Source organism: Hibiscus syriacus, unplaced genomic scaffold, assembly GCF_006381635.1.
Source record: "Hibiscus syriacus cultivar Baekdansim isolate YM2019G1 unplaced genomic scaffold, ASM638163v2 tig00111013_pilon, whole genome shotgun sequence".
NCBI lineage: Eukaryota > Viridiplantae > Streptophyta > Magnoliopsida > Malvales > Malvaceae > Hibiscus > Hibiscus syriacus.
Genome location: NW_024062953.1, coordinates 2,076,187 through 2,102,913, shown reverse-complemented (window position 1 = coordinate 2,102,913; position 26,727 = coordinate 2,076,187). Strand labels below are relative to the sequence as shown.

At 34.7% G+C, this 26,727-nt stretch overlaps 3 protein-coding genes, 1 long non-coding RNA gene and 1 pseudogene across 5 annotated transcripts; 3 read left to right on the top strand and 2 right to left on the bottom strand.

The window, feature by feature from the left end:
* Positions 1–576: 576 nt before the first annotated feature.
* LOC120149909 (FIP1[V]-like protein) lies at positions 577–9,335 on the top strand. 2 transcript variants are annotated; one of them, XM_039162616.1, is made up of 9 exons: positions 577–1,531; positions 2,897–3,132; positions 3,384–3,510; positions 3,593–3,661; positions 3,809–3,946; positions 4,381–4,482; positions 4,584–4,903; positions 5,757–7,404; positions 7,737–8,341. In XM_039162616.1, the coding sequence occupies exons 1-9, from the start codon at positions 695–697 to the stop codon at positions 7,758–7,760; spliced, it is 3,501 nt and encodes a 1,166-aa protein (XP_039018547.1). In that variant the 5' UTR covers positions 577–694; the 3' UTR covers positions 7,761–8,341. The 2 variants fall into 2 exon arrangements, with proteins under 2 accessions (XP_039018547.1, XP_039018545.1); XM_039162614.1 differs by lacking the exon at positions 7,737–8,341 and adding an exon at positions 8,461–9,335 and having other exon boundaries at positions 579–1,531.
* Positions 9,336–10,563: 1,228 nt separating this feature from the next.
* LOC120149996 (glycerophosphodiester phosphodiesterase GDPDL6-like) lies at positions 10,564–15,139 on the bottom strand. Its single transcript, XM_039162697.1, has 9 exons — positions 15,007–15,139; positions 13,458–13,751; positions 13,267–13,376; positions 12,696–13,197; positions 12,519–12,557; positions 12,149–12,436; positions 11,914–12,056; positions 11,364–11,826; positions 10,564–10,793 (listed from the first exon to the last, which is right to left on the bottom strand). Exons 1-9 carry the CDS (start codon positions 15,137–15,139, stop codon positions 10,570–10,572), a joined length of 2,196 nt encoding a protein of 731 aa, XP_039018628.1. The 3' UTR covers positions 10,564–10,569.
* A 3,111-nt stretch (positions 15,140–18,250) lies between these two features.
* Positions 18,251–20,840, top strand: LOC120149995 (annotated as a pseudogene).
* Positions 20,841–22,088: 1,248 nt separating this feature from the next.
* Positions 22,089–22,926, bottom strand: LOC120149903 (temperature-induced lipocalin-1-like). The gene is made up of 2 exons (XM_039162609.1): positions 22,514–22,926; positions 22,089–22,425 (listed from the first exon to the last, which is right to left on the bottom strand). Exons 1-2 carry the CDS (start codon positions 22,871–22,873, stop codon positions 22,243–22,245), a joined length of 543 nt encoding a protein of 180 aa, XP_039018540.1. The 5' UTR covers positions 22,874–22,926; the 3' UTR covers positions 22,089–22,242.
* Positions 22,927–24,156: 1,230 nt separating this feature from the next.
* Positions 24,157–24,664, top strand: LOC120149936. Its single transcript, XR_005518496.1, has 3 exons — positions 24,157–24,294; positions 24,382–24,507; positions 24,595–24,664. It is a non-coding gene; the product is annotated as an uncharacterized LOC120149936 (long non-coding RNA).
* Positions 24,665–26,727: the final 2,063 nt, after the last annotated feature.

The window sequence follows — 26,727 nt, the reverse complement described above, 5'->3', positions numbered from 1 at the left end:
ATTTTTTTTTCAAAATAAAGAGTTGGAGTTGAAGCATTTGATTAAAGTGATTATTCAGTCGAGCATTAAGAATATTTTTTTAGTATTATGCCTTTAAAAATTTAGGGTAAAATTCGGTCACATATGTTGCGATTTTGTTCACCTTTTATCGTTGATTTTAAAAAATTATATTTTAATCATTTACGTTATTAATTTATTACATTATTTATTAAATTGTTAATTTTCATGAATTTAATAACAAAAATTTGATACGACAAGATAAATATTTAAATAAAATGCATAAATCTCCATGTAAAGTACACTTATATACAAAATTATTAACATATATATATGTGTGTGTTTTTCTTTTAAAATGTTAATATATATGTAAAATACAAGTATTTATAAATCTTAATATTCGAATCCATGATGTAAAAAAATAATAATTCATCTACTATTAAAATTGTTTAATTCATGCTGATAATTTAATAATTAAAATATAATAAGTCAATAATATAAATAAAAAGCTCACAAAAAATCCTGATTACTATTTGTTTCTTCACCCGTACTCTGAAACTAATAAGAATGTGTAAACAATAGATCACAGAAAATCAAAACCCTTTCCCCTAACTATCTCTCCCTTTCGTTCCCTTTGCGTTTCCCGTCTCGCCCTTCTCCTCTTCTTTCTTGTTCTTTCTTCTTTCAAGGAATTCCAATGGAAGATGACGATGAGTTCGGAGATCTTTACACTGACGTTCTCATGCCTTTCTCTTCATCCGCTGCTCCCCCACCGTCTCACTCTCCTACCACTCCCCATCTCCACCGTCCGATTGATTCCAATCTTCCATCCCAAGATGGAGCCAATACCTTCCTCGGAGCACCAGTTTCAATCCCCGATTCTCAAACCCTAGTGCCCATTAAGTTTCATCCTCCCGCTGCGCCAGCAGCATCTCTGTGTTCGATCCCTAACCGTGATGATTCAGCTCCCGAACCGATGGTTTTGGATTCTAAACAAGAACCTGCTGATGGAAATGATGTTGTGTTTGATATTGAAGAGGGGAGTAGTAACGCGATTGATGGTTCCGGCTCGGATGACCCGATAATTCCGGGTTTAACCGAATCGGTTCGCCAGGGAGATTCGGGGAGGAATGATGATGGCAAAGATAATGGAATTGAAGGCGGCGGTCAAGTGGAAGCCGGAGGGGAAGGAGAAGGGGATGATTGGGATAGTGACAGTGAAGATGATCTACAGATAGTGTTGAATGACAACAACCACGGACCTATGGCTATGGAGAGAGGAGGAATGATGGGGGAAGATGAAGACGATGATGAAGATGGGGATCCGCTTGTGATAGTGACCGATGGAGATGCAAACCAAGGGATAGAGGAACAGGATTGGGGTGAAGGAGGAGGGCAGGCGGCGGATGGAGAAGGGAAAGAAGGGGGAGAAGTAGGGCAGGTTGGCACTGCTGGCAGCAGCGGAGGGAGCGTGGTTGCGACAAAAATTGGGTACAGCAACCATGGGTTCCATCCATTTCATTCTCAGTTTAAGGTTAGTGTGTTATCATGTTGATTCCGTTGTTGTTGAACTAAGCAATATGGAAATGTTTAGACAAAAGTTGGGGGTTTTTGTTTGTCTTATACCCCGATCTTTTGATAAATGTTTAGGAATTTACTTTGGTAATTGATTTGCAAACTCTGTACTGAACGCAATGATAAATAAAAGTATTTTTTTAAAAGAAAAATTGTGGCCGAGTGGAAATTATATTTTGATTTTTCTGCTTTGACTTTATGTTTAAATATTGAAGATCATAAGTTGCAGTCAGAAATCACTATGTTTATCCTTGAAATAAACCCTCAAGACTTTTGGCGAGCCTATGACTAAGGGTTGTGGTAGGCTCGGAAGTACATTTATCAATATTAGCTTGAATATTGCTTGGCTCCAAATCCCACTTGTTTCAAGAATCAAACTTTCCTCAGAATTGTTGACTAATGCAACATTAATTGTAAGAAAGAGTGATTTGATTCAGCAATCCCCGATCCTAAACTTGAATCGACAACTTAAAAGAAAAATGGTTTCGTCATAAGTTTTGCTTTTTGAATGTTCTGGGGCACATTAGTAATGGTTTCAATAAGAAAACCTTTGCAGATGTGGTACAAGATTACAGCTACAGTTAATGCATTTGTAGGCATAATATGTGAAGATATATCTGTTGATATTTTATGTGTCCCATACACCAATAATTATTGGTAATATCTGTTGAAAATGAACAAGTATGTTCAGAACTATTTGTTATTTTTTGTCAAGTAATTTTTGCTCAAAAGGAAATCTGGACTTTTGTGCGAAGAAAAGGTGTAAACAACCTATTGGTAAAAGAGATGTAACTATAGAAACACTGTAGTTAATGGTGCGATTTTTCTATTTCTTGAAACGTAAGCAAGATCAACTGTGAACCTTTGATGAAAGCTCATGCTTTTTCCTAACCATTTTCAGATAGCAGTTAATTGGTTTACTTAACCTTTTGTCATTGGTCATAGAGGTTGAGTTATTTCCGGATTGAGATTCTTATTGTATAGTGGACATTTTGGTTGCACTTGTATGTGTCCTTGTTTTATGATTTGTATATTGTCTTTGTCCTTGCTAGAAAGCGATTTTGATTTAGCACTCTTTTATTAAAATTGACATTTGGTTATATGATGCTATTGTTGGCCTTAGTCTTGATCATGTTATCACATGGAAAGTTTATTGCATCTATGTCAAGGTTCTGATCATATGTTGTATATTGTAATTTTTATAGCTGAACGAAAAAAAAGCGTCATTGTTGAACAAACATCCCATTCCTTTTTTACGAGGTTATGCTGTTTTTTTAACATTGGTTTCTGATAAATGACATGATCTATTGTCTGCTTCATGTAGTATGTAAGACCTGGTGCAGCACCAATGCCTGGAGCCACTGCAGGTGCTCCAGCGCAGGTTCGTCCAGTCATGGGTGCTATGGTTGGTCGGGGTAGAGGTGATTGGAGACCACCTGGACTGAAAACTGGTCTTCCCATGCAAAAAGGTCTCCATCCTAGTTTTGGAATGCCTGGTTGGGGTAACAATGTGGGGCGAGGTTTTGGTGGTGGATTGGATTTCACGCTTCCTTCACACAAGTAATTGCCCACTTTTCTATAATTATGTAATTGTTTATCATTAGTTGATAGTTTGACTTTTGTGCATGGTATACTAAATTCATTTAATTTTCGCTCATAGCAGCTGAATATGGAGACAAATTGCTTATTGCAAGATGACTTTGGCTTCTGTCATAATTTGTTGTGTTTCATTTTTCAAATATCATGTGCAAACACTTAATTTCTTTGTTTTTTTGCCTGACTAATTTTAATTTATCCCTATGTGAATCCAGGACGATATTTGAAGTAGACATTGATAGTTTTGAGGAAAAGCCGTGGAAATATCCCGGTGTTGATCTTTCGGATTTCTTCAACTTTGGTCTGAATGAGGAGAGCTGGAAAGATTATTGCAAACAACTGGTAATTATTAACTTAATTGATTCCTTATTTCATTCTTGTGTGAACTAAGATCTTGGAAGGTTGAATGTGAAAAATCTTGTAGGAACAACGTCGCTTGGAGACAACAATGCGAAGCAAAATTCGCGTTTATGAAAGTGGGCGAACAGAGCAGGTAATTAGGTGCTTTCTTATGCATATCTGAAACAATGTTTCCCTTCAAATGAATCTTGAATGGTTAAGTGTTTGTATTGATGCCATGTTTTCTGCTGTTCTGCAATTGCTATTAAGGATATAAAATAATTGTTATGGTTTCTTCTAGGACTATGATCCAGATTTGCCTCCAGAATTGGCAGCAGCAACTGGGCAAGAGATTCCCGCTGATGCCGCTAATTTTGCAAAGTCAAATGGTGGACAAAATGATTTGACAAAAGGAACTGCTCGCATGCGACCTCCTCTAGTAAGCTTCAGTTACTGGATTTATGGTACATGCATTATAATTATAAAAGTCATATTTTAGATGTAGATTCTTCAACCATACTTCAATTTTCTCTATAAATACTTATCTCGTACTCGGTGGCGGATGTAGAAATATTTTTGAGGGTGGTAACACATATATTAATAACACAAAATTTTTGTATGTGGGTGTGCACAATAATATCTCAGGGTGGGCACGATCAGTAAAATGAATAACTAACCGAAGGAAATTCAAATTCTAGTGCTCACCCTAATTAACATGTAAATCTTCCAGTGCTTGTACTCTTGGCTCTTATGATATGTGCCTGTAGCTTCTCTTCCGTTGTTGTGCATTGTAACTATCTTACTTAGAGTGCGATGAACTATTCCATGTATTATCTGTTTAATAACTTACTTTTTTTTTACTTATTGTACCAGCCAACTGGGAGAGCAATACAGGTTGAGGGAGGTTCTGGGGAACGTCTCCCCTCCATTGATACTCGACCACCTCGCATGCGTGATTCAGATGCAATTATTGAGGTTACCAGTGAAACCTTGTTACAATTGCACTTAGCCCAAGTCTTATTTAGTATCTATCTTCTGCCTATGCAAATTGTTTTAACTCTTATTTGTGTAAACAGATTGTTTGTCAGGATACTCTAGACGATGATTCCTACACAGGCAATGCTGTTGAGGACCGAACAGAAAATGATCTGCCAAGGGAGGATATTAGGGGAGATCTTGCATCTGAAACCAATATTGCGCATGAAGAAACTGAATATGTTAATGGTTTTCCAAATGCTTATAGTAGTCGAAAGAGGAAGCCTGTTCGGAGTAGTGTGCCTGAAGATGATGGGATTTTGCCCATCTCTGCAGAAGCATCGCTTCCTTATGGTTCTGGATCTAGGAGTCACAGTCCTATGTATCATAATGGGAACTTTGGCAGCCCTAGTGATGAGAGGTATTAATCTTCAATTAATCTACTTTCATTTCTTTTTGCTTAGTAGTATCATCTCATACCATCTATGTTCTGTGATTCTACGATGCTATATGTAGCATGGTGAAGCATTGGCAGCCCTACATTTGATTGCTTCTGGTTTTTTTCTAACTTCTAATTTGTTTACTTCTCTATTTACATCTTTCATGTGGAAAAATATAACAAGATGTAGTTGGGATAAACTGATAATTCTTTATAGTGAAATGGATGCATTAATTGCTATGTTAATTGTTAAATACTACTAAACCTGCTTTTGTGTGCCCTGAGAAGCTATGAATGAACTTGATGGATGTTGAGAGTCGGAAAAAATGATGGTGTGGTAGCTATTTATCTGAAGTGAAAAAAATATGGATCAAGATGGCCATATTGAAAACTAATGGAGTTGGTTGTAGTTCCTTATTATCATTGAGCGATAAAAATTGCCCTATGGTACTTGTATGTTCAGGTAATTAATAGACATACTTACACCTTTTGACTTATTTTTAGCGGTGGCAGTTTGTTTTCTTTAAGCAGATTTGTAACTTTCTAGAATGTTGTGCTGTCATGGGAATAAATTCACGTTGCTGTTATCATTAACACTTTTTTGTTTGCTGATGAGTTGATTAAATAGATGAATTCCATGCTTTCATAATCCATTTCATTCTTTGGAAGTGAGAGAAAACCCAGTGTAAAAGGCTGCTTGTAATTTTGAGCTAGGATTTCTTCATTGTCTTTGATTACTTTTATGGTTTTCATTAGCTTGAAGTTTTAGTTTGTTATTTAGGTGGTAATACTACAAATGCATGATTAAGTGCCACTGACCCTCTTCTTCATGCAGGCATAGACAGGGAAGGGCACGCAAGAGATCCCCTCACACGACACCTATTAGAGGTAAACAGGATAAGTTCAGTGATACCTATTCTGGTGAGGAAGAATCTGTTGACAGCATGGATCACAAATCTCCTCTCCTGGTTAGAGATGCCAGGGAGATAAGTGTGGAGCGCAAGGGTGATGTTGATGATGAGCTTGAGTTGGCCGATAGAAGCCCTGATAGAGGAAAAGATGTGCTAATAAATGACACCCATAATGATGAGAATCCACTTAATGAAAAAATAAGTGCTCAAGTACATCAACGGGAGCTTCAAGAATGTGAATGTGGTGAGGATTCTATGGCTGCAAGAATTAGTGAAAACAGTGAAGCAAGATCTGGCAGCTGTAGAGATTATCAGAAGATGCGAGACGGTGCCGATGATGAAGTTGTTCAAGGTGTGCGTTCTTCTCGAACTTCAATTGCCAAAAAGCGTCTTGATGAACATGATCAGAATTTACTGCGTAAAGATTCTGATGCAAGACGTGAGATTGAAAGAAGCCAAATTGTAGGGAAATCAAGAGAAGGTTCTTATCCTCTTAGAGACTTCGATGCTGGCTCATCACATGATTTGCACATCAAAATGGAGGGTTTTGATAGGCGAAGGGAGAGTGATATTCTTGATGTTGCTCGGCAACAGAGAGAATATGATTTTCATGGAAGAAAAGGTAGAACTGAGGACTCAAGGAAGAGAGAGCGTGACAATGAAATGGGTTCTAGGAACAGGGCTAAGGTTCGTGAAAGTGAGAGGAGTGACAAAGAAGATTATCATCAACCTTCTAGAAAACAGTTGGATAATGGCATTTATAAAGCTCATCTTGGTAAGGATGACAGCGCTAGATATAGGGAAAGAGATGATAGTGAGAAGAGTAGATATGAAACAGCAGATGATTATGACAGCAAAAGAAGGAAAGATGAGGAGTATCTGAGGAGGGATAATGCAGACAAAGAGGTGATCTTGCATGGCAACAGAGAATCCAGCAGCAGTCGCAGAAAGCGAGAAAGGGATGAAATTTTAGACCCACGTAAGAGAGCTGAGCAACAAAGAATTCGAGACAATTTTGATCATCAATCCGCTCGGGACAAAGATGAGGTTTGGTTGCACAGAGAGAGGGTTGAGAAGCAGCGGGAGAGAGATGAATTGCATAGACCAAAGCAATCCCATGACGAAAGTTTATCAAAACGGGAGAGAGAAGAAGGACGAAGTACTGCAAGGATTGGACGTAGTTCAGAAGACAAAGCATGGATTGGCCACTCTAGGACAAAGGATGAACATAAAGTTTCTGAAAAGGAATACCAACTCAAAGAGACAATACGCCACTGTGAACAGGTGAAAAGAAGGGATCAGAATGGTGATGAAAGTTTCTCACGCCATAGAGGGCGCGAAGGTTCGTATGCACGGGGACACCAATTTAGCAATGATGACAGAAAATCCAGGCAGGAAAGGACAAGCACCCGGAGTGAGCATGCTGTCGATGCTTCGGATAGCCAAAGGGGCCATGAGAAGAAACATAAAGAAAATACTAGGAAGAATAGAGAATCTGAAGGTGAAGATCCAATCAGTTTGGGTTCTGCTAAGAGAAATCAAGAAGATTTAAGTGGTCACTACGATGAAACGGTATGTTTCGTAGACTCTAGGACATAATGTTTCTTTAGTTATAAGGAGAAAAATAACACAGCAATTTTCTTGAGAGCCATACATATGCTTTACTTATATAAAGTAATCTTCTATTGACGTTGATGCAGTTCCTTCAAAACTAGAGATTCTGGTTTTAATCACTTGACCGCGTTGTCTTTAAAAATCATTCAATAAATACACACATGCACACATATCTCTGTTTACAGTTTGGAGAACTGTGTTTTTTACCTGCATAAGTTTCGTGGCCCTGACATTTTACCTTTAGATCGAGAGTAATTTTAAACCACTCAATTCATGAATCTTTTTACCAGGAATATGATTTGTCGTTAAGGTAGGTACCATTTATGGAGCAGTGTCCCCCTTCCCCCTTTTCAAATTGTGGAATTTTTTCCTTTCTATATTGCCCCAACAAGAACACCCCATTCCGTCCGAATTTCTCTGATCATGCAATCGGGGTAGCAGTTTCAGCAAGCAACGTGTATAATTTGCTGCTATTTACAAAGCTTGTTGCACCTTGGACGTTAATTTTTCTTCTCATTGATTATCAACTTTTCTTTAGCATGGTATTTTGCTGTCCTCATCTTTGATGTTGAAGCTTGCAAATTGACTTCTGTGGTCCTGCTGTTTGGCTATGAATATAATATTGTATTTTTTTGCATGAAGACTTTGTTTGGATTGAGGGAAGGGGGATTCCTCGGTAAATCTTCTTTAACTTTGTAAACTAAGTTACTCTTATTTTAACATGTAAAGGTTTCATTTTGGAAAGAAAACGATAAGCTTAATTTCAGGTAACATGATCTAGATTGAACATGAAGCAAAGTTGGATTTGAACTTAACACCTATGATTAGTACTTTGGTTTTTAGATTTCTCATATGCATCATAAATTGCTATTTCTTAAGTTACTATGGCTTCCTTCCTTGATTAAATGATGGAATCGTCATGCTGCTTTGACTCATCTATTGACATTGTTCTTATATTATAACCAGTATAATTGTTTTTTGTCTTTATTACTGTTACCTTTTTGCCTTGGTTAGGGCTTGAAAAGTGATGAGAAGAATGAGGATCCAGTTCATTATAACCCTTCCAGAAAACATAGAGAAGATGCTTATTCGGATGATGAGCAGAAAGAGTCAAAACGGGGGCGCTCCAAAGTGGAACGTTGGACAAGCCATAAGGAGAGGGATTACATTATCAACAGCAAGTCATCGGCTTCCTCAAAGATCAAGCAGATCGAGAAGATCAATAATGTGGAAGCTTCAGATTCTAACAAAACTCCAGATGAACCTGGTACGTCAATTGAGCCTTCCGAGAACCATCACTCTTTGTCTGACAATAAAAATATTGGTGAGCCAGAGACCAAGGATGTTGATGCAAGGCCATCAGATGATCGGCATCTTGACACTGTTGAGAAGCTGAAGAAGCGAAGCGAGAGGTTCAAACTTCCAATGCCCAAGGAAAAAGATGCCGTGGCGATAAAGAAGATGGAGAGCGAGCCACTGCCTTCAGCCAAGAAGGAAACTCCTGCAGAGTCTGAGGTGAAACCTGAGAGGCCAGCCCGAAAACGAAGGTGGATCAGCAAGTAATCCCACAGTTTGCTGCATTACAAGGTCTTAAATTGTAAGACCCCAAAGGTCGTGCCATAAGGGTTCCCAGGATGGACATGTACCATTATAACGTTGGTATCGCAAATGACATCGTAACAGTGCCACCACCATGTACTTTTTATTTCTTCTCTCGATACTGTGTATATACTTAGAGAATGTAACATTGAACCTGTCATAAATAGTTGGCACATATTGACTCAGATGTATTGCTCAGATTTGGTGACACTGTCCTTTCGAGCCTGTGTAGAAGTTAAGGGCATCAGAGCAGGAACTTGTTTTCTTGCCTTACAGCTTTCACTTCTTTGTGCTAACCATCAAGGTAGATGGTCTTGCCTTTGCTGGAAAAAAAAGGTGGCATCTATGCCCACCATGGATATTTGGAGAAAGCGATTGTAGATGGTAAATTTTAAATTTATGATTTATTGGATTTAATTATCGTTACCAATGGAAAAGGTGTTGAAAGTTTAAACCTCTTGTTCCGCTTCTCAATTTTATTAGTTTAGTTATTTTAGTTTGAATCAATTGAGTGATCTCAATAATAGAAAATGAGAGGTCTTGAATTTAAGCAATTGCTTCTATAAGGTGTGTACGTGTTATTAATAACAAAAGATTTTGAATAGACATTACTTTATAATTATATTTCAGATTATTCAAAAAAATCATTTCTTTTTATTATCAAATTTTTATTTTTTGCATTTGAGAATTAAAATTAGAAAATTAAAAGTTTGAGGGACAAAATGAGCATAAGAAAATTGATAAAATATCATTGATTGGATATAGTTATGGTTGTATGCAGCTATACAGATGTGACATGTTTGTCAACCATCACAATTTTTGGATCTTGTTCAATTGAGTTTAACCGGAATCAATATAAATATACCAATTTCGGCCAAATATTTATATATGAGTATTGATTTTGTATAACTGTACCCATGAAATTTTAATTTTGACTTAATTATGGTAAAAAAAACTTTAATTTAGTTATATATACTTTAAAAAGTAAATAATCTATTTATTTTTTTATTAAATAAATATAATTATTTGCATATATAATATATAAACATAAAATCATACTAGATCAATAACGGCTTTAACAATTTATAAAAATTAGATTAAATTTTTTATATATAATATCAAAATCCATATATAATTTAAATATTTCAATCGGTGTTACATATGCGTATTGATGAGGTTTAAAGTGAATTTGTTAATCACCCACAATATTATGACGGTATATGGCGTATTGTATTGTCCAAGGACAAGAATTGTGGGTAGATCAGGATTATATTGAATACAAGTAAGATTTATGATCGAGTTGATTGATATTTCATAGCTCGAATTTTTAGATGAACTCAACGTCTTACTATGTAATTTTAAATGGTCGGATGGAAGAGGTCGTCGTCTCCGATAAGGGGATGCATGGAGCCCTTATTCGTTCCTGATATCTTCAGCAGGGAAGAATGTAGTCCAACAAAGGGGCCATGTAAAAAAATTGTTTGAATTCTGTATCCATTTGCTACCAGAATTTTGTGGTTGAAATTATAATTTAATGAAAAAGGACAAGAAATCGGAAGCCATAATTACTGCTAGGCAAAGACAAAAGTTGGCAGTAATTGCCATGCCACTCGAGGAACCCTGTGAAGCTGATATGACTGCCGGTAGTGGAGGGTCAACAACATCAGCAACCTCAAGCGACGGGTTTGGAGGATTCGCTGGTGCCGATGCCCTGGAAGCAGCTTGCTTTAGCAGTGCACCTGGTTCAGCTGCTAACACTGCAATTTCCCCTTTGAGATCCACGCATGGGCTCCCTGAACAGCATCAAACCAAGTTTTATAGTAAAATAGTCACTTCAATCTTATATGACAAGTTGAATGAAAGTAACGGTCAATGCTTATATCACAAGTCTAAAATATTAACGTCATAAGTCACATGTGTCCAAAATAATATTTGAATAGTTATTTTAGTCTCTTTTCGTTATTTTTTTAAACATCTTGACCCTCAATATTTTATTTTAAGCTAAAAATGTCTTTGATGTTTAACAAATAGTCACTTTAACCTATATTTTTTTTAGAGCATTGGAGCCCCTATATTTCATTTTATAACAAAAGACCCTTATTTAGACAACCTTTTTATTATAAAATGAAATATTATGGTCTAAAGTACTCCAAAATAAATAAAGATTAAAATAACTAATTAAATATTAGGGGTATTTTCTGTCATTATGCCTTAACTTTTTTTTCTTTTTAATTAATTACGCCTTTTTTTAGGAATTATTAATTATGCTTTAACTTCACTAGTAGAAGCACTAACTCATATATATCTGCTGGCTGTTCCAGGGAACTCTGTGATGACCCCATCAACTTCCAGTGCTGCAACATAAGTAGCAAGCTCCCTCGTTGGATCTGCAAAGAAATCAAAAGGAAGTGCTACAAATTCGTTTCTCAAAACATAGACATAAACTGAGATCTTTGAAGCATGCACTTCGTCGATAACTTTTGTTCGCGCCACGGTAAAGCCATTTTCGATCGAAATCAGAGAAGCTCTCGCGACAACAAGTCCATCAGCTAACTTCTTGATTTCATTTACAGTCGATTCCGGAACATCGCCTATCGGTTTCGTGATATGTAACAATCTTTCGTAAGCCAGGAAACCTCGAAACATGGAGAGCACTGAGCTGTCGTCCGATTGGATCAAAACTTTCTGTGTTCGTTGTTCGTCAAAGGTCGCATTACTCAAGGCCTCGGTGATCAAACGTACCATGTCGAGACCCTTTTTCGATGCTAGGTAAGCAGCATTCTGGAGAGACATCATCAGTGTTGGGATTTTATCAGAATGATACGAAGTTCAAAGTTCGAAACATAAAATAAAAACAGGAACTCTTACTTGTATGTTGATCATAATTCCAGAAACTGCATTTGCCTTGGCAAAATCCAAGAACTCAACCAGTGTCATGAATTTACCCTTGTTTTTAGCTTCAGGGTTCCTCTGTAGACCTGCTGTTTGTTGAAAAGGGCTTTCCATTTGAGCTGAACAAAGATAAGTGATAGTCATGAAAGATTGTACAGACATAATTTGTAGGACTGTATGTAGCAAATGTGTTCGAGATCGAGAAGTTTACGCTTCAGGGTCCGGATCTCGCCCCATGTAAGATCGAATGAAAAAATCCCCATGTCCTTTTGAACTTCAGGAACCGAGGAAGACCGAGACATGAAGGCCGGCATCACACTCGCACTAGTATGCCCCGTTAGATCAGCTGAATCTAAACAGAAAGCTACTCCGTCTTTCGACATTTGGACCGAGCAATCTATTATGTCGGCTCCATCGTTCACCGCTTGCTCGTAAGCAAGATCGGTGCAACCAGGATACAGCCCACTAGCTCCATTGTGAGTTATAATCAATGCCTTCCCTGTAAAGGCACAAAATTGCAGGTAAACATTACATATTCGTGTGTGTGTGTCTGTGTACTATATGGTAAACTTAGCAGTCACCTTTCTTCGGTTTCGTGGTTTCATCACTTGCAAAGCATGCTGCAAAAAAGACCATTCGGAACAGTTACTCGAAACCTCGAATACACCGAGAATGTAGGCATATATTCATGGTATATTTATAGGAAATGTGATGATAATCAAAAAATGACACAGCAATGCAGGGGTTAATAAGCATACCAATGGCGGTCGATGCTGTAGGGGAGAAATCCGTAAGCAGTCCATCGACGGAAAACTCAGGATTATCAATGAACTGTAAGTACTCGGTTGTAGGATCATAGCTATAATTGTAACTTCCTGGCATATCATTGGCAAAACCAGAAGCATATACTTCTAGGCCAAGCTTGTGAGCATCAGCCACAAGTGTTGTAGGATGTCCCAAGTACTTGTTTGCATCAACAGGCCATATGTACTCTTTTGGGACGAGAATTCCGGATACAAACGGCTTGATGCCCAAAAGATCGTTTAAGATTGATCCGTACTTTTGCCCGGTTGTCGGTTCAACTACGTCGGGATCAAGGAACTCGAAAATGAGCTTAGTTCTGGCTTTTGTAACCTTTCCATTCATTCTCTTCAAGAAACCGAGCTCGGGAGACGAAACGAAATCTATGTCCATAAGTCCTTTAGCCTTTTCGAGATACATCAATACACTGAGATTATGTTCTGCGTAGAACACATCATACTGCATACAGAAACCATGTTAGTCGATGAGCTTATATTATGTCTACATAAACTAAAACCAATACGAAACCTGAACATTCAACCAAAACACTGTAGGTTCAACTCCGACAGCATCCTCGACAGTAGAAACCTGAAGTCGACCATCGAACACATTCGTCCGAGTCGATACACTCTGCACCACTGCCGGATAAAAAGAAGAAAAAAAACATGACAAAGCTGAAGCTTGATGTGAAAATCAGGGAATCGAAATGGGAGACTTACATGATACATGTTTTAATATTACATCAGAAGTGAAATCCAGAGCAAACCAACCACTGAGTTGGTTTCCATTAACGTTGTACGTGTTGGAATGGTTTGGGAAAACTTTTATTATGTTTGTGGAATTGTCGAGCCTGATATCAGATGAACATATGCCGATGCCGTCTTTTGTCAGCTGAAGATTGCAGGATAAAGCAGCCCTGGTTTTTGATTGAGTGACGGCGTCGTTTGCATATCTGCTAGATTCAGGGAAAAGCCCTGAGAATCCACCTCCAGCTATTACTAGTGGTGCTTCACCTAGAGCTCAAGCAGATTAACAAAGATTTAATTAAAAAAAATGTCATAGAATTATATTTTTTATATTAAATATTTGATTTTTTAAATCAAAATAGCTAAAATTTCATGATTCTTATTTATAGGGGACACATAACGTTCCATTTTCTTTTATTTTATTATGTTTCATTTTCTCACATTTTCTTTCTTTCAATTTTCCATGTAAAATAAGGGTGAAGTACATAAATGGTCCCTAGACTATAGGAATATGCTTTGTTGAGTCCCTTGATTATTAAAAGTTATAAAATAGTCCCCCGACTATAGGGCATTGTTTTGTTGAGTCCCTAGACTATTAAAAGTTATAAAATGTTCACCCAACTATTCATATGTTTCAAACTCGTCCTTTTTTGTTAAGAAATTAACTAAGTTGGATGTTAACCTGCTGACTGAGATATGATAAAATCTTATTTTATGAACAGTATAGTCATTTGAAATTTTGGGATCAGATTTTAACATATCTCAATCTGCATGTTAACATCCAACTCAAATGACGGTTAATTTTTTTAATGGAAAATAATGAGTTTGAAACATATGAATAGTCAGAAATTATTTTGTAATTTTTAATAGTTAAGTGACGCAATAAGGTAGCACTCTATAGTCAAATGACCATTTGTTTACTTTACCCAAAAAAGTAAATGGAAACAACCAAAAGTTACTCTTTACCGCCTTCAGAGTTTTTTCGATCTTCGTTTAAGTTACCTATATAAGATCAGCTTTTTTTTCTCTCTCTCTTGAAAATTTAAGTTTGGATTTAAGACTAAAAATATTTAATTCGAACCAAAAATAATATAATATAATTAACTTTAATACATTCAGAGATAATTTTTATAATATCTCTCTTTATATATATATATATTTTAATTAAGTCTTTATTTTACCTAATAAAAATTAGAATTATATATATATTTATATTAGATTGAGACGATAATAGGCTTTTATTTTAAAATTTGAGTCGGATTTTGGATTGGTGGAACTTCTCTAAATCCGAATCAAATCAGGTGACAAGTGAAAGCATATTATACTTGAATCAAGTTCTGGTGGATCTAAAACCTAATCGAAGCCGACCAATGACAACTCTTATTTAACATGTTTATAAAATGAGATATTAAACACTCTGACAGATGTATAAATAAAGATAATTCTAACACTTAATTATCAATTAAGCCTTGAAAGAATTGAACAAAACCCTATAGAAATGAGAAAGTGAAGTTTATGTTACCACTTAAGGTTAGCCATTGCTTGATCGGAGGCTGAGGCTCATAGTGTTGAAGTTGTTCTCCGGCTAAAGATGAACGGACCAATTGGGCAAACAAAACCAAAAACCTTCTCATTTTGCCTCCTGCAATTTCCATCATCACTCCATCAATAGCCGATATCAAACTTTTGCATCCAAGGATTTGATTCCGAACAAGTGTTTTGAATAAAACTTGAATCAAGAAAAACATATACAACATGGATCGAAAAGGACAGATGAAACAGTCACCCTTAAAAATTTTAAATTAATATATTTTTTATATTTTTTATATTTTCAATTGATAATTTATTTTCAATCCTAAAATTTTATAAATTCACATTTGCTAAAAATTTAAAAATTTATTCCTTAAATTAAAATCATACGTCTATCCTCATAAAAACCGTAACTATCATAAAAAAATATATAGAAATAAATCCATAAATCTAAACATTCAAAACAACATAAACATGATGTGAAAAGAAGAGTTACCTGTCCCGTAGAGTTCCAGGAAAAACCTGCGTTAAGATAATGCAATAATATTTAAGTGGCTTAATGTTGTGTTTCTTTACCGTTTTTTAAAACTCCCACTGCCTTCTTTGACCAAGAAAAAGAAAAGGAAAAAAACTGATATTTTATATTTAGTGTAAATTATATAAATGGTCCATGACTATAAGGTATTACTTTGTTGAGCCTCTCAACTATTAAAAGTTACAAAATGATCATGTAGTTTTAGGGTGTTGTTTTGTTGAATCTCCCGACTATTAAAAGTTACAAAAGATCATCTGACTATTCATATGTTCAAAACTCATAATTTTTCATTAAAAATTGAGAGTTATCTAAGCTGGACATTACTCCATTGACTGGGATATAATAAAATTTGATCTCGTAACTATTTGAGATGTATTTTGTGGTCAGTCAGCAGATCAATGCCTAGCTCAGACAACCATCAATTTTCTAACGAAAAAGGACGAATCTGGATCATATTAATAGTCGGATGACTATTTTATAACTTTTAATAGTAGATGGACTCAACAAAATAACACCATGTAATTGGAGGACAATGTTGTAATTTTTAATACTCGAGGGATTTAATAAAATAACATTCTATAGTCAATGGATCATTTGTATATTTTGCCCTTATATTTAATGTTTTGAAAAATCATTTTAATTTTTAAATTCTTTTTAAAAAGTAAAAATATGATGTCTCTAAATCGACAATATCCTAATTTAATTATAACTATAAAAATTTATCTTAGAATTTAATAATTAATTATATATTTTAAAAAGTATCACATCAAATTAGTTATAAAATTTTACTATTAAATACTATAAAATTCAATTTTTATATAAATCATGGGCGCCTATAGACAAAAACTAAAGTGGAGAAATATTACATTTTTTTAATATTTAACTTATTTATATTTTAGGGTAAAGTATAGTAATAGTCACTGAACATTTCCGAAACTTGCATTTAGGTCCCTCAACTTTTAAAACTTGCAATACAGTCCCCAAACATTTAATCCGTTTGCAATATGGTCCCTGCACCTATGAATATTAGGGTAAATTATATAAATGGTCACTAAACTTTTCGGGCACTTAAATTTAGGTCCCCCAACTTTTAAAAATTACAAAACAATTCTCAATTTCATTCTAAACCACAAATTCCAAAGTAATTCAATTTTATTCTAAACCCTAAATTCCAAAATAATTCAATTACATTCTAAAACCCAAATTCTAAAATACTTCAATTTCTGTCTTTTTATAAACGATGCCAATGTCACTAAATTATTAATTAATTTACTTTTTATATTTAAAAACATATGATAATTTTTTATTATTAATTTAAAGACATGAAAATTTTTCAATAGTAAGAATATATGATAATAATTCATTTATTTAAAAATAATATATTTCTGATTATTTGTGTATGTTTTTATATCTAATCATACGTGTTAATATATTTTATATCTTTCACATAAATATTAAGACTACATAAATAACAGAGTCAAAATTTTATATACAAGTTATGTTAATTATAGTAATGATGTATAAATATTTTTTATTTTTATACTATTTCTATTATAATTAAAATATAAATATTACCATGATAATTAAATATTTATTTACTTATTACATCGAATATTTTTGTAGAAAAATTATTTAATAAAATCATAAAAAAACACAATAAAAAATAAACACTGAAGTTGACTACTTCAAAAATAAAATAAAAAAAATCAATAATTTAATATAATATACCCTAAGTTGATGATAACAATCAACTCAAAAGAGATGGGGTTTGTGCCATGTTTTCGTAACATACGTAAACTTTCTATTTCATGGTCACGTATTCTTTTAGTTCTAGCATGATCTATTTTTTAATTTTCTAATATAGGTAAAAAAATGTTATTTTCTTTAAAAGTTTTAAATTCAAACAATTGTGTTTGTAGGGTATATCTATATTGTTAATAAATTAATTTTTTTGAATAAATACTATCTTATAATCACATCAAACTATTAAAAAATTAAATTATAATTGAAATAAATAAAAATTATAAGGATGTCAATTGGGGATTTTGATTCTTAATTTTTTTCATCGAGAGATTGTATTTTTTTTTATTCAATTTCTTCCATAATCATTTTTTATATTTAAATTATTGAAGATCACTAAATTTACATTTACGAGGAGGGAGTGTATTTTTTTTCTTCACAAAAGTAAAAAAATAAAAACGCTATCACGTTCTTAAAGATAATCTATTATATTTCTCCTTAAATTGAAGTATTTTAGAATTTAGGGTTTAGAATGTAATTGAATTATTTTGGAATTTAGGGTTTAGAATGAAATTGAATTACTTTGAAATTTGGGATTTATAATGAAATTGAGGAATGTTTTGTAAGTTTTAAAAGTTGGGGGACCTAAATTCAAGTGCCTAAAAAGTTCAATGACCATTTATATGATTTACCCTAATTTTCATAGGCGCGGGACCATATTACAAACGGATTAAATGTTTGAGGACTGTATTGCAAGTTTTAAAAGTTTGGGGACCTAAATGCAAGCTTCAGAAATGTTCAGTGACCATTACTATACTTTACCCTATATTTTATTAAGTATTGCTAATATTAATTGTGTTTTTTTTTTTATTTCCTTTTAGCATTTTTTTCAGAGAAACATACGAAATTGCTTCTGTTAACCTTTTTTTGTGTTAGGGAAAATTGAAAGAGAAGTGGAAAGATGATCACTTCGTTATTGGTGTTGAAGTGCCATCCGGAAGGATCCGATCCCATAATACTAGCCAATGCATCCGACGTGAGCCATTTCGGTTTCTTCCAAAGGCCAAGCGTCAGGGAGTTCATCGTCTTCGTCTCTCGAACCGTCGGCAAACGAACGCCTCCTGATCAGCGCCAGTCCGTCCAGCACGAAGGTCCCTCCGCTGCGAACCTTTCTTAATTCTTCTGTCATTATAGGATAGTATGTGTTTCCTTGATTATTAATATCTTTGGCAATTAGATCAATGATACCGTCTCTGGATCTTCTTTTGTTTCTTTTATTACATTGCCGATTTTATTAGTAAAATCAATATCATGATTCTGTCGCCTTTTTTTCACGATCAATAAAGATTTCTCACCTTCTATTTATAACTGATTTTTATTTTATTTGTCGATTTCGTTTCTATTTTTGGTTTGAGAAGATCACTTGGTTGATTATGACCAGACTATGAGAAATTACGATGATTTATTTATTTATGTTTGGTGATTTTAATGCAGAGTACATGGTACATTCTTACAACAGAAATGGACTTTGTGCAATTGGATTTATGGATAGTCACTATCCTGTTCGAAGTGCTTTTTCGCTTCTCAACCAGGTAATATAACTAAGTGTAACTCTAATCTTCTCTGTGTCATGATTTGCCTTACAATTCAATATCATCAAATCTTATTGGCTGCAATATTGGTGTTCTGCATTGGATGTATCGAGTATTCTTACTTCTATTATACAGGTTCTCATAGCCTGAGACTGATTATAGCAGGAAATGAATGGAAATGCAAAATAGAGAAGAGAGGAATTAGAGAAATGATGATAATCATTGATAATTACGATCGAGTTTACACGAATATATCTTTATAGACCCAGTTCTTGTAGAATGAGCTACAATGTATCGGAGCAACAGTTATTTAAAGTTGTCCTAAATATTGGCATAATATCACCTTATTCGGTAACCACTGCTTTCAGCCCTCTTGTTGGTACTTGGCCCACCAGCCCTCTGCTTTCAGCTTCCATGTTCCTAGCTTTAAGTTTCTCTTCTTCATTTCCTGTCTCAGAGCTCATCTCATTCATGTTTCTCAGCTTACTTGCAAGCTTAGCTATAGCTAAGTCTCATTTTCCGGTTCAATCCCTTCTCTTTGCATCTTATAGCAATAACTAGATGGCTACGACGATAGGTGGAGGTGGATGTGTCTGTGGTTGTGTCTGTGTATAATACATTAAGAGTTTAAGATGACGTCTAGAGTCTGCGGGTCAAATTCATCATGTTTAGTATATGGTGTTCTGAAATATGTTTGTGAGGTTGGATCTTCTGTGGGATCTTTGGAAAATTTCAAAAGGTAATGTTTGGCAGGTGCTGGATGAATATCAGAAAAGTTTTGGGGAATCATGGAGAACTGCAGAAGCTGACCGCACTCAAACCTGGCCCTATTTGGATGAGGCCTTGACCAAGTTTCAGGTATCCGTTTTCTTTCTCGTTCATTAATTTCTTGTGTTTTAATATGGGATGTATAATTATACCTTTCAAATTAATCTCACATTTTCTTTTGTAAGCATTTATTGGAGCTTTATAAGAGTTATATTTCAAAAACCTTACATAACTCTTCTATCGTTTTCAGGACCCTGCAGAGGCTGATAATTATTGAAAATTCAGAGGGAGTTGGATGAGACTAAAATCATCCTTGTAAGTATTTCTATTTTTGTGGGAAAATGATGATTTTGTGTTTCCTTTTAGCTTTGAGCTATCGTACTATTCTATCCTCAGCTCCAATGATCTATATGTTATCCATATTTGGATCTTTTATTTTTTTGTAATGTTGTGATGAATTATATCATTTCAGAAGAAAGATTTGTTCATAAATAGTCGGTATGCTCGTGTTAGCTTGGATTTGACTGATTAGTTCTTCTTCTCTCAATTATTGAAATGATATCCAGGGATGTACAGAGGAAGGAGCAGGTGAGGGCAGTCGTATCCTTAAATATTTCACGTTCCTATATATTTTAGATATTTTCTTTGTATTTTTAATTGAAAATTTTTTTTGGTTCTCCCTAAAATTTTAGAAGTTCGTTGTGCATTAGAATTTTATAAATTTGTCCTCTTAACATAAAATCTTACGTCCGTCCATGATTATATATGATGCAGCATAAGACCATTGATAGCGTGCTTGCACGAGGTGAGAAGCTGGACAGTTTAGTTGAGAAGAGTTCAGATCTGAGTGCGGCATCTCAGGTAAATGTGCAAGACAATATAATCCTATATTGCATTATCCACTTTGCATATTATTGTTCTTATGGAGTTACAATTATATCGAAATAGAGTATATGATCAGAATTAATGGTTACAAAGTACAAGTGTGGACTAATAATCGAAATATATCCGGAGTCAGTACACGGGTTGGGAGTCAAACCTTATTGTTGTTTTGGAACAACCATATGTTGTTGCTAATTTCAATCTTCTTTTGGTTATTGAAACAGATGTTCTACAGTCGGGCTAAGAGTAGCAATCAATGTTGTAGTATACTGTAAAACTTGTAGAGAAGCACAGCTATGCTGTGATGGCATTCAAGTGTTCTAGCAATTGGAGTTGATGGTAACTGTTATTTATTTGTATGGTTAAACGATTTGGTCTGTTTAGTATAGGGATTGGTTCAATCTAATCCTCAAGATTGATTCGAATTAATTCAATTATTATTAAATGGATTGATTTAATTCATGTACTAGTAAAAAATATCAAATAAAATATATTTATCGGTTGATTTAGTTGAAATGATGCTCTAAGTTCCTTGAATAATGTTTAGGATATGAATCTTAAGATTATGAATGAAGTGAATTAAATTAGGAGGATTGTTCTTAATTTCTTATAATGAATCTTTACAGTAATAACTAATATCTATGATTATATTAAAAAATTAAGATTTATATTTTATTAATTTAACATTCAAGGTTTAAAATGTTATTAATTTTTTCATTTACATTATTAACTCTAAACTAAGTTTTTCATTTGTACGGATGATTTTAAAATATGAATATTTTAAAGTAATATTTGACATTTTAATAAAATTGTTATACATATGAATGAGCATTTAATATATAAACTCGACGAATTTTAATCTGATTTTATAGAATTGGTTTTTTTAAATCAAATTTAAATTGGGTTGAATTTTTTAAAGGTTGATGTTAGATTTATAGTGAAAAATACTTGTATTACTCTCCACATATTTAATGGATTTAAGAATGGTGTGAATTTATCTCAAAAATCAAATAATATTTTAAGAAAAATAAAACTTTCTCAAACTCAAATCAAATAGTAAATAAAATAATAAAATATTTAATCGAATTTAAATGGGTCAAAAACTCAACCTAATCCATACTCATCTCAACTTATCTATGTACTTCTACATCCCAACATTTAACGGAGGAATTAAATTAATGAAGTCGTTATTAAAAGAGTAGTAATAATGTGGTTATATTAGGTATGTGGAATTTTGTTTTATTTTTTACTTTGTAGTATATCAACTTCCGGGATAATTACTAATTAGAGACGTTTCCTTTAAAACTTTAAACTTGTACTTGCCATAAAATCCAAAGATTGTTTTAAGGAAAGTAGAAGCTCTCTGTGGTCCAAATTGAATTGCCGGTGTTGTAGATAAGGTTGCAGTCACATCAGATAGAGGATAACAAGATTCATGAACTAAACAATGGTCCACTTCACCTGCCATCCTCCGCCATTGGAAACAAATTAATTGAACTGAACAAGCTTCTTTATCCTTACATCATCATCATCAAACAGATAAAAGATCAGGTTTCAGGGATGAACACCACAAATGCTTACATTCATGCAACAACTTTACAAAACAGACAAAACACATATATAGACTTTAAGACTACCAAGACTGAATTCTGATGCAATATTTATTTGTATATCTGACATGCACACACCATGATTCCATTCATTCAGATTCCTACTTTCCAAGCAGGGATTTGATCCACCAGACGCCTTTGTCTTTAGGGACATCCTCCGTTTCCGGCGGTGAATCGGTCTGTGGGGTCTTATGCAGTTTGCTCACTTCATACCCCAAATCCTTAGCCTTCTGCACCAGAAAGTTGTAGGTTTCATCATCCATGTGTGTCTTCCTGCATAATATCTGCAAAAAAAATCAGGGTTTAAATGACCAACCAATTATACAAACCACAAAGAGAGATTCAGGGTTTGAAAGGGTTTCAAAAACACACCCAAAGGAACTTCTTGGTAGGTCCTCCACCAACAAGAACATACTGATAATCATCATCAATGTACAAAACCCAGTAATCACCAGTGACAGGGATGATGGGCAAGAAAGGAGGGACATAGAACTTCACTTTCAGCTTGGCTTCATCACTCTTGGGATCAGCCTTGTAAGCAGAGCCTTCAATGGACACTTTCTTGCCATCTTTATATGACTCGTTGAGCACATGTACAGTGCCATCTTCGTTCAGTGTGTAGGTAGCCCTTGTGTTCTCCCCATTCTTGGGCTGGAAAAAGTTTGGGAAGGAAGCTATTTCGTACCACCTTCCCATGAATTTTGGGATGTCTAAATTCTTTACTACTTCCATTGTTCTTGGTTTTAGATTCTGGGAGGAGTGTTTTTTGCTAGTGTTTTAATATGGGGGGGAGTGTCTGGAAATGTGAAATGTTGAGTGAATCGTGGAGGGCTGAGGGCCATACATGTTTAGGGTATGAACGGCCTGCAACTACCACATACAGATGGAGGATTCTGGGCCGTTGTGGTGATGGGGTCATGTGAAGTTTTGAGATGGTGAGATTGCATTGCAAGTAAACAAACTTAACAAGTAAGAGGGGACAATAATGGAGTGACACAGAAATGGTAACAAGTACAACAGTCCAATTAGGCAATTTCAGCTTTCACTTCAACTAAGCGAAGGGACAAATGGTTTCTCTTCACCAAAGCAAAGAGACAAATGCTTTACTTGTATGGTTAGGGCCTGATTAAGCTTACTAAGAAACCCAAAGTTAGTATCAGAATTAGGATGGTCTTGGGTGGGATTAGATTGGGTTATTGGCCCATATAAACTCTATTAGAAAAAGTAAAATCTTCCGCTTACACTTGACCCGGATTTAGGAATGTTCCACCCAAAACTCAATTCAATTTTGTAGGTGAAAATCTGCATTTGACTCAACACAAATATATATATATATATATATATATATATATATATATATATATATATTATTCATTTTTATTACGTAAATAAGGGTTTAATTGAAAAAATGTAGAAAGATATATTATTGTAAAACTTGAAACCTAAGTTTCAAAAAAAAAAAATTGATCTAATCGAGTCATATCCAAACTCGTTAAGGTCGAGTCAATTACTCTTCCCTAACTGGAATACCCCTTTAAACATGAATTGGATCCAAGTTTAGACAAGAAAATTTGGGTCAACATTAGCATGTGAACTTGCAGTGGATGCCGTGAGTGAAAATCTATGTTGTTCCTACACCAAAAAAGTTTAATGCGGAAGGAAATAATATTACTGTAAAATAAAATGTTAATATTGGCTATCAGAACCAGCCAGTTCATTGCCAGCATTTGTCCCCCAGGCTGCCTATCAGTTTTTGATCGGACTCGATTCGACTTGATCGAATGTTCATCCCTATTCGTACCAATCAACAAAGACCTTGGGGTACTTGAATTCACAGCAAGCCATGGCTGATTTCACAGTTCTCATAAGGAGCTTTAAGCACATGTTGATCTCGTATTGTTCGTTTCCGCTTACAAATTCCTAACAATATCAAGTGATCAAGGGGAGTTGCGCATAGCTCGAGGAGAACTCGAGGCATTTAGGCATTTCTTCCTGTTCATTCAAAGTTTTTTCTATAACTAAACCAACATTGGCATTTAGGATGTGAGCTTGAACTGCTATGAAGTGATCAAGGGGAGCTGGGCAGAACTCAAGGCGATGTTGACTCAGAAACAAGCCTCGGCCGAACTAAGCAAAGCTTTTCGAACTGGCGAGTGAGTCATGAAGGAACAGAATCGTGTTCTGCATTGCACTTCTTTTACTTCCTGATAACGAATTATATTTCCTTCTTCGAAGTTCAGGAGCCTTCGTTCAACGGCTTCTGCCCAGGATTGGCTATGGACTGTTTTTGTTTATACGGCCATGGTCAATTATCCGGCCGAAGCGAATTTCATGAAGCCATTGCCTGCTTATCCTGTGGACAGCAGGTGAGGCTTGTAAATAAGTTTTAACAGGTTCAAATATCTCTCTGTTCATTTCTTCGATTCGGCATTATACGTTTATTGTACGTGTAGATGTGCGAGATAATCGATGAATTTTCATCAGGGGCAACGAAGCTTCGTCGTGGTTTTGCGGCTGCGAGCTTATAGTACGACCATTCTCGTTCGGAAATTTGCAGTTGATAGTCATGGCCTTCATGGTTGGGACTGGCAGATACATACTTTTTTTCGATATATGATACAAAAATATTCCGATTACCTATGAATGGGACTGGACCTATTGTAGAATAGTCCATAGAGCTTGCTGAATCTAATTCTTCGAGTCCACTAAGCTATCCGCGTCTACTCGGTGAATGTTGATCGGAATAATGTATAAGTTTAGCTGCCTGATTACCATATTCAAAACATCGTGTACAGAGATGGTTATGCCGATTACTTGCTCTAAGGAGAGCATGTTCCCTCCATCTGGATTCAATTACAAAGAGTTTGCCAAATGAAATACAGAGTTTCCCCTCGGCGATGCGAGTTCTTTTCGGTTGTTTTCTCCTCCTACATTCCGACGTACCATTTTCGAAAAGATTTGAACGTATTGATGTCCCTTGTCGATGCAGAGAATTTGGAATGTGTTGAAGAGATTCCGTAGTATTATTCTACATCGTGCTGAAGAACATATCTTCCAGGATCATTGCACTTGTCACAGAGAAGGGTATTGTCGAAACGATTTTTTTCTATAAAGGTGAGATTTTGAAAACCACATTAATTTTTAATTGTCTCTTTTTAATTTAAAAACAGATGTGATTTAAAAGACCTCTCGTTTCGAAAAATTTTGAATTTCCTTTACGATCGAAAAATACGGTTCGAAGAGTCGCCACCAATCTTTGATTAGGGTGTGATTGGGCACCCAAAAATGCTTGCTATTTTAAATAAAAATTAATTTTAATTAAAACAACAAATTAAGGTCTGCGTTACCAAAATCCGAGTTCGGGAGTCGATTACGTGTGGGGAAGGATTAGCACCCCACAACGCCCTAAATCGGTACCTAGTCGATTAATTAACGTCCTTGCATTGAACTTTACAAATTTGAACTTAATTTGATTTTTGATCCCATAAAACAAAGATGTAAATTTAAAAACATTCAAAAGCACTGAAAATAATTAAATTAAAATTACCAAATCGTTTTAGAAAGATAAAGAATGTTCGATTATTTACAAATATTGAGATCAGATCTTAAAAGTTATAACAACCTTTTCTCGATAAATTTAAATAAACGAACATTTTTTTTTTCGTTCCCAAATTTTAGAGTGATGGATCAATTTTTAGGCGTCGCTAATGGGATACACTTTTATTTTAAAATCATTAAAAGTGGACCTCAAATCAGTTATGACTGCCCACTTAAAACAATTTTAAATTAAAAGGGTATTACCCTTAGTCCGATTATGTAATAAGTCGAGTTATGCACGTGAGGCTATCATGCAAATTATGCAAAAAGTGGATGTCATGCCAAAATTAATTAAACTAAATTAAAAATATCATACAACGTGACATACAAAAAATTATGTACGTATATTTTAATTTAAAATCATAAATTACGCATATTAACACCTAATGTACAAAATGTGACTCAAATATAAAAACAAAATCATAACATGCTAAACTATAAATTTTAAAAAGTGTATATATACATAAATGTAATGACTAAATTTAAATGAATATAAAATTTGACATACAAATTAAAACTAAAGCATGGATTAAAATGAAACATGCGCATAAATGAGGAATCTACACCTAAATAATCTAACAAAATTATAACTAAAACTAAAAACTAGAAAATAACTAAATCAAGACAAACACAAAGGATTAAATTTAAAAGCAGTCCTAAAGGTGACTAAAGTGTAAAATAGTCTTAAAATTTAGGGACTGGAAACCTGATTTTACCAAGAAAATTTGATGGCCAGAAAGTAATTAACCCAAATTCTTTAATATATAACCTAAACTAAAAAAAAAACCTAGACTAAACTTTAATTTACTCTTTGGCCGCACAACCCTTCTCCCCTCATATCAACAGTTATGAATATCAATGGTTGCCTCCCAAATCTCCTACTGCTTCACTCATTTGATAATGGTCATCGATCAGACCAAACAAAAAAAAAACAAATCCCCCTATAATTTCTATTCTCCCTCGACTCCCATCTCTCGCCTTGCTAGCCT

What these genes read in the sequence shown, in the direction of transcription:
- LOC120149909 (XM_039162614.1), top strand. Translation starts at nt 695, where the DNA reads ATGGAAGATGACGATGAGTTCGGAGATCTTTACACTGACGTTCTCATG. An exon ending in AAGATTATTGCAAACAACTG is followed by an intron (nt 3,511 to 3,592) that starts GTAATTATTAAC and finishes AAAATCTTGTAG; the next exon opens with GAACAACGTCGCTTGGAGAC. An exon ending in CTCGCATGCGACCTCCTCTA is followed by an intron (nt 3,947 to 4,380) that starts GTAAGCTTCAGT and finishes TTATTGTACCAG; the next exon opens with CCAACTGGGAGAGCAATACA.
- LOC120149996 (XM_039162697.1), bottom strand. Translation starts at nt 15,139, where the DNA reads ATGGAAATTGCAGGAGGCAAAATGAGAAGGTTTTTGGTTTTGTTTGCC. An exon ending in TACAGCATCGACCGCCATTG is followed by an intron (nt 12,558 to 12,695) that starts GTATGCTTATTA and finishes TCTTTTTTGCAG; the next exon opens with CATGCTTTGCAAGTGATGAA. An exon ending in CGAGATCCGGACCCTGAAGC is followed by an intron (nt 12,057 to 12,148) that starts GTAAACTTCTCG and finishes ATCTTTGTTCAG; the next exon opens with CTCAAATGGAAAGCCCTTTT.
- LOC120149903 (XM_039162609.1), bottom strand. Translation starts at nt 22,873, where the DNA reads ATGGAAGTAGTAAAGAATTTAGACATCCCAAAATTCATGGGAAGGTGG. An exon ending in CTACCAAGAAGTTCCTTTGG is followed by an intron (nt 22,426 to 22,513) that starts GTGTGTTTTTGA and finishes TTTTTTTTGCAG; the next exon opens with ATATTATGCAGGAAGACACA.